General features: G+C 35.0%; 1 protein-coding gene across 2 annotated transcripts in view; it reads left to right on the top strand.

Annotated features, from left to right (window-relative positions):
- The window catches only part of LOC125649317 (B-cell lymphoma/leukemia 11A-like), a 37916-nt gene that overhangs the window by 6852 nt on the left and 10227 nt on the right, over positions 1–20837 (top strand). For both annotated transcript variants that reach the window (XM_048876760.2, XM_048876761.2), the window contains exon 2: positions 11302–11694. In XM_048876760.2, the coding sequence (XP_048732717.1) occupies positions 11302–11694 (393 nt within the window). The remainder of the gene's footprint in view (positions 1–11301; positions 11695–20837) is intronic.

Here is a 20837-nt window from a genome sequence, read left to right as displayed (position 1 = left end):
GGACAGATGATGCGATCCTCGAGGTGGCACGTTTGCATCCGTTACACTCACACTTGTCATCTTAACACACCGAGGACAGAATCATGATCCAACAAAAAGTGGAAATCTTAACGATTTCTTAGTAGAAAAAAAATCGTTGAGGGTTTTTTTCTTTTCTTTTGCCGTATGACCATTTTGCATGTATCAATCTCTTTATGCTGGTCAGTTGATGACCCTTGTCGTTCTGCGTGCCTTTTTAGTCAAATTATCGTATTGACTATTGATGTGCAGCATATTATGATCAAATACACCATAATGGGCGGGAACAGTTCGCACCACGATGCACCAGCTATCATGCTGGGGGATCATTTTGAAACCTTTTACCTTTGAAGTGCATTTTACACCAAACAAATTTGAATGGATTTGCAATTTAAAATCCATCAAATTTGTCGTGTTATGATATTGATAATGTGACGTTGTCAAGTCTGGCACTACAATAAAAATAGTTCTTCACCACCTGTAGCAACGCTATCCACACCTTGCAAGCCCAGAGGCAACCTTAGCGCCTGGCTAGGGATGTAACCGGAATTCCACTAACTTAAAAATCGAATGTACTCGTTCAAAATCATAGTGAATTTTAGCCATGGTTATTGCAGATGTGTTGTTTTATTGAAGTAAAATGTGACAAAGTAATTGAATTTTTAAAAAAAATATTTTTAAGTCGACATTTTTCTGATACATTGTACATGCAATTTTGGGGGGAATTTTAATATCTATTAAGTATGATAAGTTGACATGTTCAGCGGATTCTCGAGTTACCTGAATAAAATGTTCAAAATCAATAAAGGCAACGAAACAACGACGAAAAAAAAGAAGAGAATACCTGCTGGTCATTGTCCAGGGAATTGATAATACGGGGATTAATTGATCTGAAAGGAACTTTTTTTTCTGGATGAGGAAAAACAACTACGGGGAATATCGATATCCTGTCTTGAACACTGATGGGGAAAAATCACTATTCTGAAATGTATGTGTACATTGGTAATCCAGGGTAAATTTTCAGTAATATTAAATGTATTTGTTTTCACAAAATAGCAATTTTTTAATTGTAGTTTTCACAGCAAGCATTAAAATTTCTGTTTTAACCTCTCGATGGTATCCGACGTCAATTAATATTGATGCCCTAGAATGTTTGAAATTCAAATAGGGCCTGTCTGTCCAAGGTTTCGAAACAGGAGAGGAATCTCTTAGTGGAATGAACTTGTTTCCTATTCCCTTTGTATATTTAATAGAAAAAATTAAAACACTGAACAGAAGAATATCATATGGTCCATATATCCATATATTTTACTTAGAAATAAATGATGCATTGCACGGACATTCACTTCAGGATAGTAGATACCATATGGAAATATATCCTGAATTTTTAAAATCAGATACGTGTAAAGAAAGGTGTAGCGGATTTTTCACAAGTCAGTTTTGTACTGTCTAGAGGGCCAATGATCTTTTAATGTTTATTACTGAATTAGAAGTGACCACATATTCGCACTCTTGAGTCAATCTGTATGTAATCTAGAAAAAGGGCAATGCCCCCACGAGTGTTTACACGTGGTCAACAGAGCGCAGAGCACATCACGCAGATGATATCTATATAGGGAGAAAACAAAGTAAACAGATGCGAGATCGAATATATTGCTTTCGGGTTTATAAAAAATTTTTCTGCATGTCTTTTTTTTTTAATCACATGAATAAAGTTTTCTGTTTTCTTTTTTTTTTTTTTTTTTGATTGATAGAATGAATAATTCTTTATTGGGATGAAAAACCAAGGGAAAGAAAACTCTTTAGTCACGTGATTAAGTATTCCATGGTAAATGTTCATTGCAAGAAAAGTTAGGGAAGGCGTAATTATTTTCCACTGACCATCTGAATATTTAATAATTTATTATCGTTACCTCCCTTTGACCACCCTAGAAATATTCTTTGTACTGACCGCATTGACTATCGGACAATGACCTTTACCTAAACGAATGAAGAACGACTCACGCGAGACGGAGGAAATTCTAGCTTAGGTACTTAAACGTATTGACTTGCCCTTGTATTATAAACTTGTATTTAGTATTTTAAAGAGTATACCCCTGTTTTATTTAAATTGCCCAAATGTGACGCCAAGTAGAGGTTCAGTCATCTCGTCCAGTCTCTCTTGTGACTGGTTTAAAAAAAGAAAGTAAAAGTTTCCTTGAGGAACCTCACATCCAATATTACTTTTGATGGACAAGGGCAGCTTGACCTGTTTTGATGCACAGCCAAAAATAAAACACTTGTTCTGGAGAACTAACTAATGAGGAAGTAAAGTAAATATTACTGGTCATGTGTTATGTGTGCTTTCATTTCCCACGTACTATTACATTTTATGGTAAAGGACAGCTTGACCTGCTTCTGATTCACAGTCAAAAAAAAAAAAAAATAAAGAACTAGCTAATAAGGAAGTAAAGTATTTTTTTACTGGCCACGTTCATGTGTGTGCTTTTAATCACTATTTCCTACATACAAGGGTTTTTATCCTTTTTTACATATGAGAGAAATCCCTTATCATGCTATATACTAAAATAAAAATATGTCTCTTCTTTACAAGTGTATACAAATATTTTACAATTCTGTGGGGAAAGTGCGATGTATGTTTCCTCCCAAAATACTTTTTCCTCACATGTGATGACTGTGTAATTTGATTTATGTATAGTTATGTTGTTTATTGTATGAAGAAGGACAGAATGTCTCAACGACATTCATAAAAGTGGATAAACTGACCTACTTAACTGTCGCGACAATCTTGTCCACTAATTTCAACTGGCGAATATATTTTAAGAATTCAAAACACGCCTGGGCTGTCATGTTATACTTAGGTATGACTAACTATATAAGACATATGAATGATATTTCTGTTACTTTATGTCCATTTTCCTAACTTTAATTCGGTCAAAAAAAAAAAAGCTTAAACATTTGGAGTAGTAATAAAATGATGAATAGCGCTTTATCAATGTAAGTTTATTTGTAGGCAAATTCTAACCACCCCCACCCCCCCCCCCAAAAAAATTTAGATACCAGCGTATGAAGTTTGAATTGTTTGGATTTCGGGTTTTAGTCGGGGGTTCGCTACTTGTACTCGTGTTCGTGTGTGGATGTGAGTACACGTGGTACATTGACATGTATTTGGAAGATTTACCTGGTGTTGGCTGTTCATTTGAACTTTTAAGTGTATTCAAACATTTTTGTACACCTCGATTTTGCCATCTATAGCAGCTACTCAAAATGACCAAGTGAATAAAATCAATTCTTGTCAAATCACTACATGTACAATCCGACCGGAAAATACAAAACTATATCTTTCATCTCAGTAGAGGATTTTCGATGAATTTATAAGTTATAGAAGGAAAGCTTATATAATTTCCCGTTTGTTAACATATTTAAAGCGAAGTCGGACTCTCCATGTTGGTCATCTTTAAGAGTTATTCTCTGAAAATGCATATATCTGCTTGGTCAATATCCGTCCTGTATCCGCTGTTGTATGTGGAAAAAAAGTCAGTACATGCTGTATAAAATATATTAGCAGATGGATTGTACACTTCCTGGTGTTAAAACTGACAGTCATATAGTGTTTTTTACTACTTGAAATAATTTCTTTTTGATACATCGTTTTGTGCGTCCTCCACTAAGTATACTTGACACAATGTTATTTCCTGTTTTATTAACTACTTATTTTTAGAACCTATCACTTACTGATATAGTGTTCCTTAAATTTTCAAATTACAGAGTAATTTAATCAAGCTAATTTCTGTGTGGGTCAGCACCTGTTGTCCGTGTCGACCATTAGTTGACCTCCTCTCCTGGGGTATTTCAGGTCATGTCCTGACCCGAACAAATAACTGTGTTTCATGGGAACAATACATTTTGATTTCACAAAACAGCTACTGGAGATGATTTACATTTGCTATCATTTATGTACATATTTTCAAGATACTTTCATTGACGAAAATGCACGTCGAACACTATTTTCTCAACGTGGAACGATGAGCTATTGGTAGCTCTATTCCATAACGATTTTGAGTAAAGCATAAATGGCGAAGTGTCGGCGAAACGATGTGGCAAATCAAATTAAAGTGAATTAAGGCTAGAATTTAAAACAAGTTTTCATTCCCAGAAACTGAAAATATAATTGCATCGAGATTCTCCATAACCATCCATTTAGATAGGACCCAAGTTTCCCTTTCTGCCTCTCGTAACAGTTGGTTCCAAACATTCCCAATAACCATTAATTAAAATACAGGATAGTTCTTCAGCATGCTGTTACTGTTGGACAGTGTAATTATAAGCTTTTACTCCGCGAGAGCTGTAAGTGTTTAACACGCCTGCATTATTGATGCATTCGTAACCTTAATAGTGCATGATATGATGCGAGGTTTGCACTGTGCAGTTTATTCGCAGAGAAATCGACTTGCACAAGATATTTTTGGTTGCCCAATATTACAAACACCAAAAAGACAAAAAGGATCCAATCCTTTTCTTTATTCTTAATCCATAAGATCTTTTGTCGAAGAAAATTACAGATTTGCTAGAATGTATCAATGGACATTAGAAAGTCTTGCTACCTAACACAAATCACCTAAAGTGATTGGATGAAGAAGTTTTCTGTTGTGGTGGTGTGTTGGCGCACCAGCTTGATACCAAAGGGAAACTGCAGGTCCAAGTCCACGACAAGGTGACCTCCAATTCCGTTCTGTTTAAATATACATGACGTATAGGAAAACCCAACCGGACATACCGAGTGAGGATGAGACGTCCGAAGGGGAAATTGGGAGTTAATATCTCTAAAAACGTTGCGTTCAATGTGCAATGTCCAGCATATTTCCTCAATTCAAGAGATCCATACGATATAAAGGTCCATTCAAAGATTAATTACTCTAGGGTAAATGGCCATTTTGTATGACAAATCGGTCGATTTCACTTCAGGGTTCAGTTGACACTATACTTTTAACAGGAAAACCACTACATATCCTCAGTTTTACGTTACAGTCCTTTATTGCATAATTTAATCGTTTAACCACCTCCAAGTCCAACGCTCGTAATATCTTATGTTTGAAAATTGAAGATGATGATGGTGTTGGCACCTTATGGGAAAATAATTCACTGAAACAAAAGTTTTACTTTCATGTGTATTTTGTAAAGATACTGGGCAATCGCAATTGAAAAAAAAAAAGAAAGAAAAGGAAAGAATTGAGCCGATTTCACGCCTACATGATTTGAAACACATGAAATGGCTATTTTTTATGCACCGTGTCTTCGGAATAAAATTGATAATATAGATGGACCTTTTCGTAGTACGATAACGAACATCATGAATGGCTCTGTAGCAGCAATGATCAGTAAAAAAAAAAAAAAAAAAAAGAACGAATGTGACGCAAACTAATGGAGCATCCTTGAACTCTGTAGGACATGCAAAATTGGTGTTGGTTTTGTTTATCGATGATGTTTTTCTTGTGTAATTTATCAGTTTGTCAACCAGCTATTACCATGGTTTTTAATACTTTTCGCATCGGCTCAGCTTCACTTTTTTTTCTCTTTGAAAAACAATAATACTGATTTTTAATAGTTTTTTTTTCTCTTCATGAGAATTATTAACGTCTGACAATACCTCAATGTGAACTGAAAACAAATTAAACACACCCTGAAAACCAGCTGACCATTTGCAGTAGAAAATGAACATGAATGTTTAACCTTTAAGTGGCCCTTTGTCCATTCTGGTCAAAGGTAATGGCGAATATAGAGAACCTGGTCAAATGTTAAGGAGATCTCTCTCTCTCTCTCTCTCTCTCTCTCTCTCTCTCTCTCTCTCTCTCTCAAAAGATCAGGCTTATGGCGATTTTGTGTTGATGATGCAAGTCTCTCATATGACTCGAAACTCGGCACAAAAAATTCGACTCAATACTTTGAAATCTAGCCTCTTAGTAACCTTAACTAGCAATTTTGTATTGATTCCAAGATATTTCTCAAGGCATATTAGTTTCTTTTTGTCATTAAAACTCTCCACTTTGAAAGATGAGAATCCTTACTTTTAAAAAGTTTCAAAATTATATGACAGAGAAATGGCGGTCTTAGAAGCAAATTAATTGAAGTGGGGAATTTTGGGGACTTATTTGTCATGATTTTTAATGAATGGCAATTTTTATGTGTAGTAAAACCAAAGTAAACCTCAGTTGATTTTTTTGTAGATGTGGAAAAATTCTAATTTTGTTGTACATAGAATATAAATTCAAGTGATAAGAGACTTTTTTTCTTCTTGATTCATTCCCGATTCTGATAGGGGGTACTGTAGTATTTATAAAATGGGTGGACATGCCCTTAAATGTGAGATCGCAGCGGCTTTAATTGCTCCTAGGAAGTTTATTTTTTGTGGGAATTTAATCTAATCACAAGGTATACCGCCGGTCAAAAGGTGGTCAAGCCGAATGACCGCTAGTGCCCACATGCGTTTTAGATAAATGATAAGGGAACCGAGTTTTGTGGGAAATATCGCATTATGAATTTTTGATTTCCTGAGAACTATCTTGACCTTTTTCCCCCTTCTTTGTATTACAGTAAAAACCACTACATCAATATAGTCGTATTCAATATAATATCTTTGATTTCCAGACTGTATACGTAATTTTTCTAAAGTTCAAGTATATTATTCGTGAGAGTATTGTTTTTTAAAGTGGACAACTGTCGAAACTGCTTGTACATTGTTTGAAAGCACCATAATTAGAAATCTAACAGTGAGACAAAGTTCACTAGAATTCCATATTTTTCTGAATTCCCAGATTCATTCAAAAATATTTAGACAGATGTGGTTTTCCACATGTTTTTCCACTAAAGCAATGTACAATGCAATTAAGTATGTCTACAAACAATAGAGAAAGAAGTGTCATTGTGAAGAGTCTTTTATTTCGGAATTTGCAAATTTCAAAGTTCTATTATATGTATTAAGGAAGTTTAGTGGTCTTGGAAACGAAATGACAAGTTTTCGTTCAGATAGCCAACGTATTGGTAATATTAATTCGTGATTTAATTATTTATATAACCAACCAAGCTGAAAATAAGAAATTTTGTTCTCTGCCAAAATACTTTATGTAAATGGAAATATGAAAAGGTAGTTCCTAATCGGTATTTCTCTGCGTTTGTTTCAATACATACATGAACCTATTTGGCTTTGATCTTCGATTCCAAATGTCATCACGATTCTATATTAAGGCGTACATAATTTGAATGATGTTAAGGTTGATGCACACCTTTTTAAGCTGTTTTTTTTTTTTAATCTGATAAGACATTTAGCCGCTATCTTCTATCCAATGAACCGTCTGTACCTCCAGCAGCAGACCTCATCGAGCTCGAAAACCAACGGTCAGATATTATATTTTGCCGTTATTTACTTAAGCCAGATACAATATTTGTTTAGTTGTTAGGTACAGACCCACATAGATAAAAAACCTGACCGATTTATACTGACCAAATGACCAACGAGTGACCTTTTTCTAGCACGTAACGTGTAACCCTCTAAGTGGTATCCGAAACGGAAATCGCAAAATCTCCAACGAAATTATCTTTTCATTTTGTGAAATTTATAAACCAATATGATGCATGTATTATCATTTTTAGAATATGTTAATAAAATTGCATGCTTTTCTTGAAATTTTCAATTAATTTAAAACCCCTTTTTAATTGTTAATAAAAAAATAAGGAGAGCTGTAATAAAATTTTGACACAAGTTCAAATATATTAATCTTTAAGTAAAAGCAAATCATACATGTTTAAGAATTGGGCATTGCTTTCTGTGCGACCAGTGCGGATTATCAAGGCTTTTATCAGGTATATAGGTGAGGTCAGTGGAGGTCTTCCAAATCTTACTCTGGCTTGACACCAAATGACCTCTTGTCGTAGCGAATGTCCATTATGGTCAAGATGTACAATAGCCACCATGGAAACCCGCATCTCCGATATCATGGGAAAACTTTTTTGTGCACAAAAAACATCGTTCGCATGCATGTCTAAGTAGCGTCCAGTTCATCGGCTAAACATAGTGCACTTGTGGGAAAACAAACTAGTTGGGTATGACCTTAACTGCCCCTTTAAACCTATGTTAAAACGAGACAACTCCGCAAGTCCCTCAGACAGAGTGTGGTCATTCCAGTTTTTAGTGATAAAATATTATTTGACAACTACAATATTATTCATGTGGGATTGTTCTGTGAGATTTGTGCTGACCAAACAGGATTATATATATAACTGGGAACATTACTGTTTATCCAAGTGTTGACCCCAAGTTAACCTCGCAGTTTTGATCACTGGTCAACAATTTATTTAAGCTTATATAAACCTTCAATTTCAATGGTTTGGGTTAAATGACAGAGGAAATCTGAATTTTTAAAAACATATCTTTAATCTGATTTATGGTCAGACTTGGATTAGAATTAAGAGAAAACACAGACTGTATATGGAATCACAGTCTCACTCTCTTCACTTAGTGAATAGCATGTCCAGATATGAACAGTAAGTAGAATTAACATTGGTATTCTTTGAAAGGTTATATCTTGTATTGTTATATTATTTTCATTTTTTTTTTTTTATTTGTTATGAAATGCTTCATTTTGATCGAAATTGATAAAGTATTTCTAACATTTTTTAAAAACTTTTTTTTCAAGCATATAAGCTTAATGGAAACTAATGATTAAAATGTTTGTCTTATCTAATATTACACTGCTTAGAAATAGAAAAAAATATTTAAAAAGAAAAATGACTTTTGTTGAAAAAAGTGTTACAATGTACAGAATGAATCTGTTATTCATTTTTACTAACTTTAAAATGAATTTTACAAAGAAAATGCCGTTTAATTAAAGATGTTTAGGACTTATCATGAAAACAAACTATGAATCTCTTTCAACTTTTCAAAGGAATTGAGGGCAACTTTCAACTTCATTATTTGTAGATGACGCCAACTTGCTGCAAAGTATTAGATACTAATGTTAAATTCATAAAACATTCTATAACGTTTATTTCTTATACATAGGTAGACTTTTTTTTTTTGAAAAACAGTATTCTGTTTAAAAAGCGAATTTAATCAAGCAGCATGGCGTAATCTGGCTTATAACCATGCGAACGCGAGATGGTGGCGCAATCACTCTTGACCATGGCACGTGACTGTCAGATTTTGGAAGAAGCTTTTGTGTAATAATCAATACAGATAAAGATACTCCGTCAGGCTAGAGGAGAAAGAAGCTTTCGAGTTGACATCTCCTGCGGTCCATGAAAATGGAAATATCGTCTTTGAATTTTTTTTTCTGGTGTGGGATGAGATGAAACTTTTTTCTCCTCTTGAGTTATCATATGAAGTGATGGACTTGCATGTGGGAATAGCGGAAGAGTAAGCTACACGCGTGACAATTAAAATAATTATTGACATGAACATCACTTAAGTGTCTTGAATAATATAAAATGGGGATTTCATAAGAAGATATGTTTTACAGAGTACCTCGCAAATTCAGAACATTTGCAAACAAATGTCAAGTCCATTTACAAAATTACCTGATTAAAGCTCCCCATGTGGAATTTGAAATAAAGTTGATTTTATCCAAACATTAAATACTTTTTTTTTTGAAACCAAAGGTATTGGAAAATCATTGCTATTGTATATGATAAACAAAATATCTCTAGCTAAACTGAGCAATCGGTCAGGTCAGAGTTAGCTTTCATTTTGACATGCACAGTAGGTGGATAACGGGGGATCAAGTCTGTGTCCAACTTATACCCATTTATGTGTAACGTTGAAGTTGTATCACCCACCTAATTCTGTTTCTGTTAATTTGGTTTTTCAATTGATACTTAAAATTCTAATGATAAAGATATTTTTTATGCTGGGTGCTCTATAGATTTTTGGCAACAGGTCTCGTTTAATTATTCTTACATTCATTATATTTTTATGATTTTATAGTCATAGCCTGAAGTGGCACGACATCTGTGTAGTGGTTAAAAAAAAGATAATGGTACACATGAATGACGATATGGTCTTTGTTCTTTATTCAACTGCAGCATACAACTTTTCAGTGAAAATATGTATAGCACTTTAAATCCAGGAATCCATTCTACACTTGAATTTTATGATATCAAGAATTCATTTTCTCTTAAAGTATATATCAAGGATTTGCCAAACAAATCAAGAATACTTAGATGTTACTGATAAAGTCATGGTTTTCAAGGCGCTTGTTCCATCGTCTTGCACTTCGTCCTGGGTGTTTGCACTGTGCCAAAATGTGAAATTAAGACCAGCCTTATCTCGTCTAAGAACCATTTGATAAGCCTTGCGCAATTGGTGTTTTTGAGGATTCTATGTTGTGTTTTAATGGGGTACCGAGGGGATGCAGAAATGTCCAGACATAAACCTGTTAAACATGAAAACACATACACGAAAAGTTAACTAATTACATAAAATAGATATATTAATGCAATGTACATCGTCATAAAATCATGTGTTCAATGACAACAAAAAATCTCGAATGAAGGAATTAGTACATAATGAAGTTTTTCAAACGTAAAAATTCGTATTGGATTAATATTTTCATGTTTCATTATTGAAGAAGTTTATGTTTTCTTTCAAGAAAATAGAAGACTGTTTTAAATCTCTCCAAAGATCCCAATAATTTATGCTTGTTGCATAAGATTTAAGAACAGAGTTCATGAAATACTTGTACCAGTCTTAGTATATCTGCTTTGATGGAGATTAAATCGCGACTCCAAGTTTGAGTTGTAGATGAGAAGTATTGCTAAGGTCTTGGCATGACTGTACAAGTTATTGATCAAAATAATGTATCATACGTTTTGTAGAATTTGATGACATAATCATCTTTAATTCCAGGAGGAATCGTTTTCAGTCACCAATTATCCTTTGTATCCAATCCTCTTTTTACGAGACTTGTCATGATCTAAACTTTTAAAGCAAGGTGGAACATGCAGAATTAAATACTGTATGGTCATCCCTTATAAAGGTTTTTGTATTTGATAACATTTTATATTTGATGACAAACACCTGAAACAACATACCCTCTTGCATATCATTCCGTCATATACACCATGTGTGAAATTTATTTTCATACCCTCTTGCATATCATTCCGTCATATACATCATGTTGTGTGAAATTTATTTTTTTGAAATATAGAATGATTTTTCAATCACTATGTTTTACTTACGAGTGCAAATGAATATTGTCGTTTTAAATGCACTTTTTATAAACTATATTTCAGTGGAACAAGAAAATGATCTTTTAGTCTGTGGAGTATGTCAGACTAACTTCCCGCTACAAGACATCATCAAATTCATACGTCATAAAGTCACCCGATGTAACAAAGAGAATGTGGATGTTGAGACCTCTGAATTCGAGGATGGTGAAGAGCCGGATCCAGAGTCACTGGCCATCAGCTCCAAGCGGACCAGCATCTCAGCCCCCATAACGAGGAAAGAACAAATTGAAAATCGACTGTCCCCTAGGTCACCCTCTTCTGAGTCCAGCCCGACTCTGAAAGACGTTAAGTTGCGGAATGAAAACTCCCAATCTAATCTCTCAGATAGAGATTGTTCCATCCGATCACCCTTTAGAACATCTACTAATGAAAAAAGCTGCAATACAGAAATCACTGGTAGGTATTTTACTTCAGTTAAAAAACTTATGATTATACGCCATCAGAAAAATAATTGTAATGAGAATAGTGGGTTTGAAAATGCCGACAAGGTGTTCATCAAGCCCTTGAGTGTATGAAAATGGTTATATAGCATATAGTTAAATAATAGAAGAGATTGAACGATGAATTTCAAAAGCTGCTTAGGATTTTTTAAATAATATTTGTTAAAATTATATATTGTATGACTGATTAATATCAAAATAAAACTTAAATAATTTCGACACTAATGAAAATTCATAATTTCCCATCCTAATTTTTCATAGTTGTTCACATACTACTTATTCATTATATCCGTACTTTTAGAGCACTTAAGTAATAGTGCTTCATGTAGGATATTGAACTTATTTCGCCAAAGATATATTGACCGACGAGAGATCGCGCGCAACAGGTGGTCTAATGATCTGTGTTTTGACTTTTATATCCCTGGCGATAGCATCTTTCACTTGAAAAATTATATATTTCGAAGCAACATAACCCTCCAGGATGTAGTGCTGCCTCCTTACGCATGCGCAAGAAGTCACAGCAGACAAAAACATTCCACACAGCTTGGTGTAGATTGCTTCGCTGGTAGACGTCATACCTGCATCTCATCAAAGTAATGACCAGACGTAATTAAGCAAACAATTACATAATTGAAAATGAAATGAAAACCACATTTGTTGATAGACTACAACCTTTTAAAAGCCGCCCTTTGGATGCAATCATATGGGTACATAGAACTGGAAGTGCAAAAATATCTGCAAAAATAAATCATGTCGGGTTTTATGTAAAGAAAGTTCAGTAAAACTGTTCCTGTATTAGGACATTTCACGTGTGCATCACGTTTATCTTAGACCCGCTTTACTGTCCTTACCTATAGAAATGAAAGAAAGCAAGGAAAGTTGGGTTGTGTAATTATCTCATGGAATTTCACAGCTGATAACGGTTTGGCCTTGTTTCATCTTTTAAGTAAAACTTTGATGACTGCACAAGATGCTATAGGCGAGCACCAAGATGAAAAAAATATGTTTTGCATTGCAGACAAAGATTACAGTACTTGATTTAGAAGCGACTGATACCGCTTGCCTTGATTGATGATCGCCAAAACACCGCTTCATGTTTTGATAGGGCTCCCATGTAACAGGGGGGATACTTTCTACCGCCTTTGCTTATGACATAATTCTTGGGTTTTTGTGCACGGAAAATCTACCGGCGTTTCTCCTCGACATCTTGGCACGGTTTATGAGTGGTCGTTTTTCGTGCATTCTGAATAAGAAAAACAAACATTCCAAAATGTGTTCAAAGTTAATCTTTCTTCTTCTTTTTTTTTTTACCTAGTACCTGTAATCTTTTAAAACATATCAGCAATGTGATATAGGTCATTGTCTTATAATTATCTCGCATATTATGGTTTGAATCCCTTTTGTCGGCTTTTCCTACAATAATTTATTGTTAATGATGCAATGAAGGACATCATTTGCACAGAAAATATTATTCCCCATTTGATGAGGTTCTTTGACATTCCTGTTTCCATTATCTGATAGTTTCATGATTTCCTTCCGGGTACAATAGAAGAATGAAATCAATTCTCTGCTATCACCTTGGTCGTATCCTCTTGTCGGCTCCTTCTCACAGTATACCAAGTTAGGAGATATGTCATTAATATTAGAGTAATTAATTACTTCAGTTGCTATTTGAATTGTCGTATTATGTTTTAACAACTTTATTATCTAAGAAATATTTACATTTCTTTCGAAAAAAAATTCAAATGTTATCTTTCGAAACTTGAATTATCTTTATTGCCAGTACTACACGAGTAAAACTCATTTTTTGGTCGTTTTTCACACGTAGACTGACCAATCAGGTACAAAGTTTTATTGACAGAATGACTTTATTTAATATACCTTGTATCTATGTAGAACGTGTCCTTAGAAGACCTGTCGGATGGTCGAGATATTGTACCTGATCACAAGATATCTAAATTAAGGGACGAGCGTCAAACAACCACGTGTCGAATCCTACGTGTCCAAAAGAAACATTTAATCACCAAAAAATATTATATGTGTGGGATTTAGCAGTAGAATTGAAATTAGGATAGCTGTTTTAGACACAATTTCGATTAAAATCTTGATTACTAAGACATAAAGGAATACATTTTGTGTGTGTTTGTCATTCTGCAAGGACATCTTTGGATAGAATGAACTTTTCTTGACTTCTTAGAAAATCCAATATTTTCAATGACTTGCTTTCATCAATAAAATTCAATTTTGGTCAGTATTTTGTGAAAATCTAAATCGCTTCATTGCTTAAGGACTCGCCAAAATAATTGATTTTGATTGCGAAACGGGAAAGTAGTGGCTCCAGATTAGACCTCACTTAAAGGATCGATGCAAGAAGTCCATCATTATTTTTATAATTCTAAGAATCTTCGGGAAGTGTTTTGATATATTAGTTCATCAGCAAGGATCGCGGGACAAGTTGAACTCACTGAAAGAACAACGTTCCATGCCAACAGTGTTGATTATGCTAAATAATTTGTCACCAAATGTTGTTGTACGACACGTGTTTTGACCATCAATGCCGTTCGATGTTTTTAATTATACATATGGGGTTATGAAGCATATGTATGTCCACCAAGGCTTGCTATTGGGGACAGCTTGGATAATTTCATATATTTTTTTTGTTTGGGTTTATTTTTTTTATCTGGGCAACGGGCAATTTGCCAAGCACATGGCTCAATACCCAGGGGCTTAAATTGACATTTTCACTATATAGATCTTCGTCGAACGTGTGATCTATGGCCATAACACTTCTCTTACCTTCATTCGAATTCATAAATTAAACAAAGCCAGGAGGAATTGTCCGCACCAGTAGTGCAATTAGGAGTGTTTCGAGGCTGTCACCTCGTTGTGTGCTTTTAATTTGCTTGTTGCAAAGATTTTTGCAGATTCTCTGATAACATGAAAACCATTTGTAATTGTTAATTTGCAATTAGGTATATGTATTGATAAGTATAATGAACTCCCTCTCGTTGATAGAGTTGAAGTAAGTATGTAAATGTGATCGATCGGAGAGTCCTGTGGGCAATCGCCGGTGACACTTTGAGTAAAGTATTTTCTGATAGACCATAAAACGGATCCTGATCAAACAGACGCTAGGACCAGAATTTATAAAACATTTATGAAAAATCCAAGTTACCGGGGGCATCAAGCATCGCTCGTTTAACGAGTTACATCACACCGAGACTGTGTCGCCGTTTGATTGGTTTGAAATAATCTTTTTTAGTGATCAAACAAATTATAAACAAGCTTGTGGACGGTACGCCACTCACCGTACTATGTCGCACGTGGGTTCAGTACTGTCTAGATGGTATTATCTGATCTAACCGGGGCAGATATGAAATCAAGCATAATATTCCGAGAGTCAAACATGCTCATAACCCCATATACTGTAATAATGTCGTTGACATCTATCTCCATCGATTAATAAGGAGATGCAAACCGTTGGTTTTGATGTAGGGTTTTTATGAATATTTTAAAACCACACCGATGCATGCTTACTGTAACGAATGCTATTGATTGTTTCCTGGACACAATGTCCGTGACCGCTTATGGTGTTTTATTTTCTGAGGGAAAAGCTGATTAAGTACGTATATATAGTATTCACTGTGTTATGCCAATCTCGTATGCGAGGAGATCAGTTATCTATATTACACCATTCACATTTAGAATTGGAAATATTTTAAATTTAATAGATTTAATTAAAAAGAAAAGAAATTCAATGAAATACTGCTCTTTGTAGTCAATGTGTGGCTATTTGGATAAGAAACTAGACATCTAGAGCACATGGCAGACCATATTGCCAATGACCAGATTATGCCGTGATTAATTAAAGCCAAAACAGATCCAGTTTTTGGTTTAGGTATGGTATCTTGTGCCTGATTTACGAAAGATGATAATCAATCAAGAGAAGAAATAAACCGTTTGGGTCAGTACGCCGTTTTGCGAGGAAAAATATGTTGGCATATAACCAATCTATAAAACATTGTGATCCTGCGGTGTTAGGGCGGAATGAACTGCTGATGTGTGGTACACAAACGTTAAGGAACAACATTTTGCGTCTCGTTTCCTAATCTTAATAAAAGCGAGGATTGAAAGTGAGAGAATTGATTTGTTATGTTTCCTGCAAATGCTGATGTACTGACTTTGGCAAAACAAATGATAATCATATAGGTGCAAGCGAAACAACGCTGAATGCCCCATCTTTCCATTTTAAAAAATGTATACTAAAGACTAGATAATTGATAGTTCTACGAAAATGATTAGGTCATGCTCAGAATTGTTTTTGGTGTGATTTCTATCATTTGTACCGATGACTTCGACAACCAGGGGCGGCGTGGTCCGGACATCTGTGACCGTCGAATGATGGATGATATGTATGGTTTCCGTTGGTTTCGCTTCAGTTGTTAACTTGTGGCTAGAATGTCTCTCATAATTACTTATAAGTTTTGTATATCATACAACATGTAATCGCCGGGCTTGACAAAACGAGTTCGCGGTTTGAAACATTTACATCAGTGTATAATGGATTTATGTCAGTTTGTGTATTGATATCGTACATTGGTCCAAGCCAAGTTTTCTCAAATTTAACCCGAAAAAGCACTGTGTTGTCAAAAAAACCAAACTGACGGTATATGGTTTAAAAAATACATTGTATATATTTCTGTTTTAGGCTCAGAAAAGAAAGTAGATATATAGTGCCTTATCATCTTAATCAATCAATCATCGTAATTAAATGGAATTGAATCGCCTTTTAGAGTGATAAATTTGCATAATTATGCATTAACAAGGCATACTTAATAAAATTGGATTTCAATAGGGATTCTTCCATACCATACGGTTCCATAAGTCCAAGAAAATATTGGTGACACGAACATTTATTGTTTAGAGCATTGTAATTTGAATATCGCGTTCAAAATGTAAGTCAGTAACCGGCTTTCTCTCTGTGTCGCAAAACATTTAGCACATACTTCGTTCAAGTGTGATTTAACGTTCATATATTTTTCTTGGCAAAATCGTTGTCTTCGTGTAAACAAAGCCTATCATTTGTGCACCTCCAAATCATCAAATCAAATGGATGTAAAACATATCGCGCCACTGCAATAGTTGGGTGATACTATCAGAATTCCCTAACCAAGATTAATATGAAGGTGAAGGGTTTGCTGGCATTACTATTTCTCCGGTGTCCACAAGTAGCAATCTATCATGGTCCAATGTCTTGTTTTGTTTCCTGGTCATTTTTTAGAAGAATAATTTGAAATCTCTCTCTTACCATATCACAGTTTTCTGTTATCGCTACATATTAAGTATGAGTCACCACAAAGAGGCGATCGCGACCTGCATAACTGTTTCTTTTTTCATTTAGAGATTGCAGATGTTTGAGCTTTTAATATAGACTGGCCTTTATGGGTTATGTCATACGGGCATTTTTCTACACCTGCTGAAGTAAGTGCATGGGAATGTTATATAATTTGCCGTCCAGAAGCATCCACTTATCATAAAACAACGCATCTGTAGCAGGAAACTTGGCACGGAGAAATTCTTGGTCACTGCCTTTTTGACTTCACGTTTTCAAATTCTTGTAGGCAATGTTTCCTATGCCTACATTTTAGCACATCTGATTGCAACAGCATGGGTTTATTGAAAGCCAGAAATTAATAGCCCAAGTAGAATTAAATAACAGAAACATCTTTCTTTTTTAAATTCAGCAATTGCATGTAAAATTGGCTCATTCGCGAGGGCATATGTTCAAGGATTATATGTTCAAGCATTTACAGAAATATAAGAACAAACATCAAGCCATTCCCACAGCAAAAGTAACGCATTTCATTGAATAATGGAGAACTATCTTATACTGAAGACGAGCCATTTGTTACATTATAACGCTACTTCGACTTCCATGCAATATATCCTCATTGAACTTCACCGCGTAAACAGCATTTCGCTCTCGGGAGCTTTCTGTACAAGGAATTACTCTAGCAATTATTTTGTAGTAATCTAATCGAAGTTCATGTAAAAACGACATTCAAGGAACAGTCAACGAATGATATTAGATGTTGCATATTTGCTTCATAATCACAATTAGGCTGACAAAATTGTGCATGCCTTCAGTCTTCTGCTGTCGTTACTATTTCATTTTCTTGTTGCAACGGTCTCCATCACAAACATCTTTTGATTACATTATAAAATCAGTATTGGGATTTGCTTTTACTCCTAATCATATTCTCTTAACTATGAATGGCAAATTTGTCACCTTCACTGTAGGGAAGTAGTAATTATGGGTGTTGTGACTTCCCTAAGTTGACTTGCATGTTTTTACTCAGGCTTCAAAGACAATGGATTTTATCCTGTAGATGTTGATGATGTCCGCTCTGTTTGGTGGAAGAATCCTTCTTATCTAAGTTTTTCCCCACAACATATTTTGGAAAAAAAGCTGGTGATTTCATTTTTTTTATTTTGGATCCAAAATCACTATTTTAGTTGGCTATTAAATGCATCATTTTTTATTTTATAGGGCTTTCATTTGCAGCTGATCATGATGAGAAAGAATATCTTCATTTTCATTTAAGCCTTTTTTCCCTGGTACATCCGGTATCTTGAGAGATTATACCTTTTTAGTTGTTTAATGAAATGAATATTGATTTCTGACGAAGACACAGATCCGTACATCAGTGTTTTCACTATGACCAAAGAACAATTACTACCATTGCTTATCTAATTAGTATGGTTCCATTGATTTTTAAGAATGGTCCTTAATGAATGTATTTTCCTCGTATGACATGGGGGAAATGAAGAATCAAATGCTTTTAGAATGAAACTTTCACTTTATTAATCTAAAATATTTGTTACATGCACATGTAGCAAGATTTGACAATTACAGGGTATGATATCAATGTTTCATACTTTAAGTAACTCTCAAGAAACATCTTCGTGTGAAAAGGCTAGTCAGCATTTGACAGCTTGTTAAATGTGTATAAAGTCTGTAATTAATTTTTCAATCACATATACTGTATAAGTATTTTAGGTCAACACACGGCCGGAATCGTGAATTACGTCACCATTAGGTTCCCGGATTTGCTTTGTTAATTTTCAATCGATCCTTACAACCTTTGACCCCTAGACACGCTCATTCAAATGACTCGGTATACGTTTACTCAAGTGGTAAATATATGGTGGATTTTATTATCTTAAGCATGCTTTCGTTGCAATTGTTGGGAAAATCTATCCATTTTTTGTCGTGACCATTACGATCACCGTTTGTTAGTTTGTCCGAGGTCAGCTTATCAAGGTGTACTTAGCAGAAATCAGATATAAAAGAACGTAAAGATGAGTAGTATATGCACCTTTACATATTTGGAAATTGGTAAAATACTCAGAGCAGTCGAAGTAAAGAAATTATGTTTTGAAACGATAAAAATCATTACAAAGAGTAGTGCCAATCCTGTACGCCTTCCTACATGTAGCTACGTTGGTCAAACTAGGTCGCGTGGTCAATCAAGGTCACCTAATTCCATTGATACCAGACAGTGATTATGCACCGGACAGCAGATGGTCTCGTCCGAGTGATCGATCAGCGGTATTTTGAGGACAAGGTCGATCCTTGTTATAAACAAAGAACATTTATCGTTGATTGGATACAGTAAAATGAAAGATAAATAAAATATATCGATGGTATTATAATGGTAATGACAATCGAACTTGGCAAATGTTATCAGTGGGAGACAAGGAAGGGTCTACAGAGATAATATTTTGTAGAGAAAATGAAATGGTGTGTGTACCAGACAGTGTTATGTAATTTTAGTTTAAGGTTTTATGGTGTTTGTCCTGATCTTACAATAGCCTTAAATCACACCTAGGACACCCGTAACACGACACCGGTCTACAAACACAGACGTATTATATCTCGGATATGTACCCCATCTCGAGATCATTGTACTTTCAGTCTAGTGTTATGTGGTCATCCCATAACACGCTTAATCCCCCTCCATAATTCTGGACCCTCATTGGTCACATTTCCTTGGATTGAGCATGTACAGATACCTTTGTCAGTCGCTCAGGAATCCATAAAGATTACTAGCTGATATACGACGCATGGTCGTCTGTCGTCATAGCAACACCCGATATGTACCAAGGGTAGTTCCGTGTGTATCCCGTAGCCATTGGCTTTAGAACTGCAGCCAGTTGCATACTTAATGAAACAAGGTACCAGGGGACTTTGTGTCCAATACGTGTGGTAAAATCAATATAAAAAACATATCGCATCGTTTTATAGAAATTTACTTTCATAATACGCGGAAAGTAAAGAATTAATGAAACAGCTTTTTCGAGTGTTAGGAGCCAAAAATATATTTAAAACGTCGAACAAAGGTAGTTTCAGTAATTAGTGATTAGCAGTCGCTAGATTATTTGCAGTTTTATGGGTATACGTATGATTGAGGTCGACGATGACAAAGGACAGTGATAACGAGAAAGGAAATTTAGGATGCATATGGTTCATTAGAAACAATACGTACAAAGCAACCCGATCAGGAAACCCTTGTAAAGAGTGCATACAGGACAAAGCTTCAAAGTGACCCAGATCAATCAGTGGCTGGCCATGATGATCACAAAGTACATTGACACAAACCTTTCCAATTATCGTTACGAAAATGTAACGTTTTTCAATATCCGCGCTAACGGAAGCAAGAAGTTTGCCTACGCTCTCCGGCTGGATCTAGTTCGCACACAGAGTGACCGATATCTAACTAATGAAGGACCTCATATTCTTTCTGTTTTGCATTTCGGAGTTTCGATGATTACAAAAGCTGCATCGACCGGTACACTGGCCATTGTTTGTGTTCTATCCACTTGGGTCTCATATTGCCGGTGTAGCATCATTGATTAGATAGTAAATGTCATATAACGACCTAAACGGTGTCATTTTTTCTACTCTGGGTTTCTGTTATTGACCAACACCGAAATGGTTTGAGTAGTATTAATATCATGAATAAATTATATATATCGCTTATTGTGTTTACTAGAACGGATATGTCTTTGTTTTATTTGGATTCCTTTTACTGATGT

The sequence above is a fragment of the Ostrea edulis genome, chromosome 5 (assembly GCF_947568905.1).
Source record: "Ostrea edulis chromosome 5, xbOstEdul1.1, whole genome shotgun sequence".
NCBI lineage: Eukaryota > Metazoa > Mollusca > Bivalvia > Ostreida > Ostreidae > Ostrea > Ostrea edulis.
The sequence above is the reverse complement of the archived record's forward strand: the minus strand, read 5'-3'. Positions and strand labels throughout refer to the sequence as shown.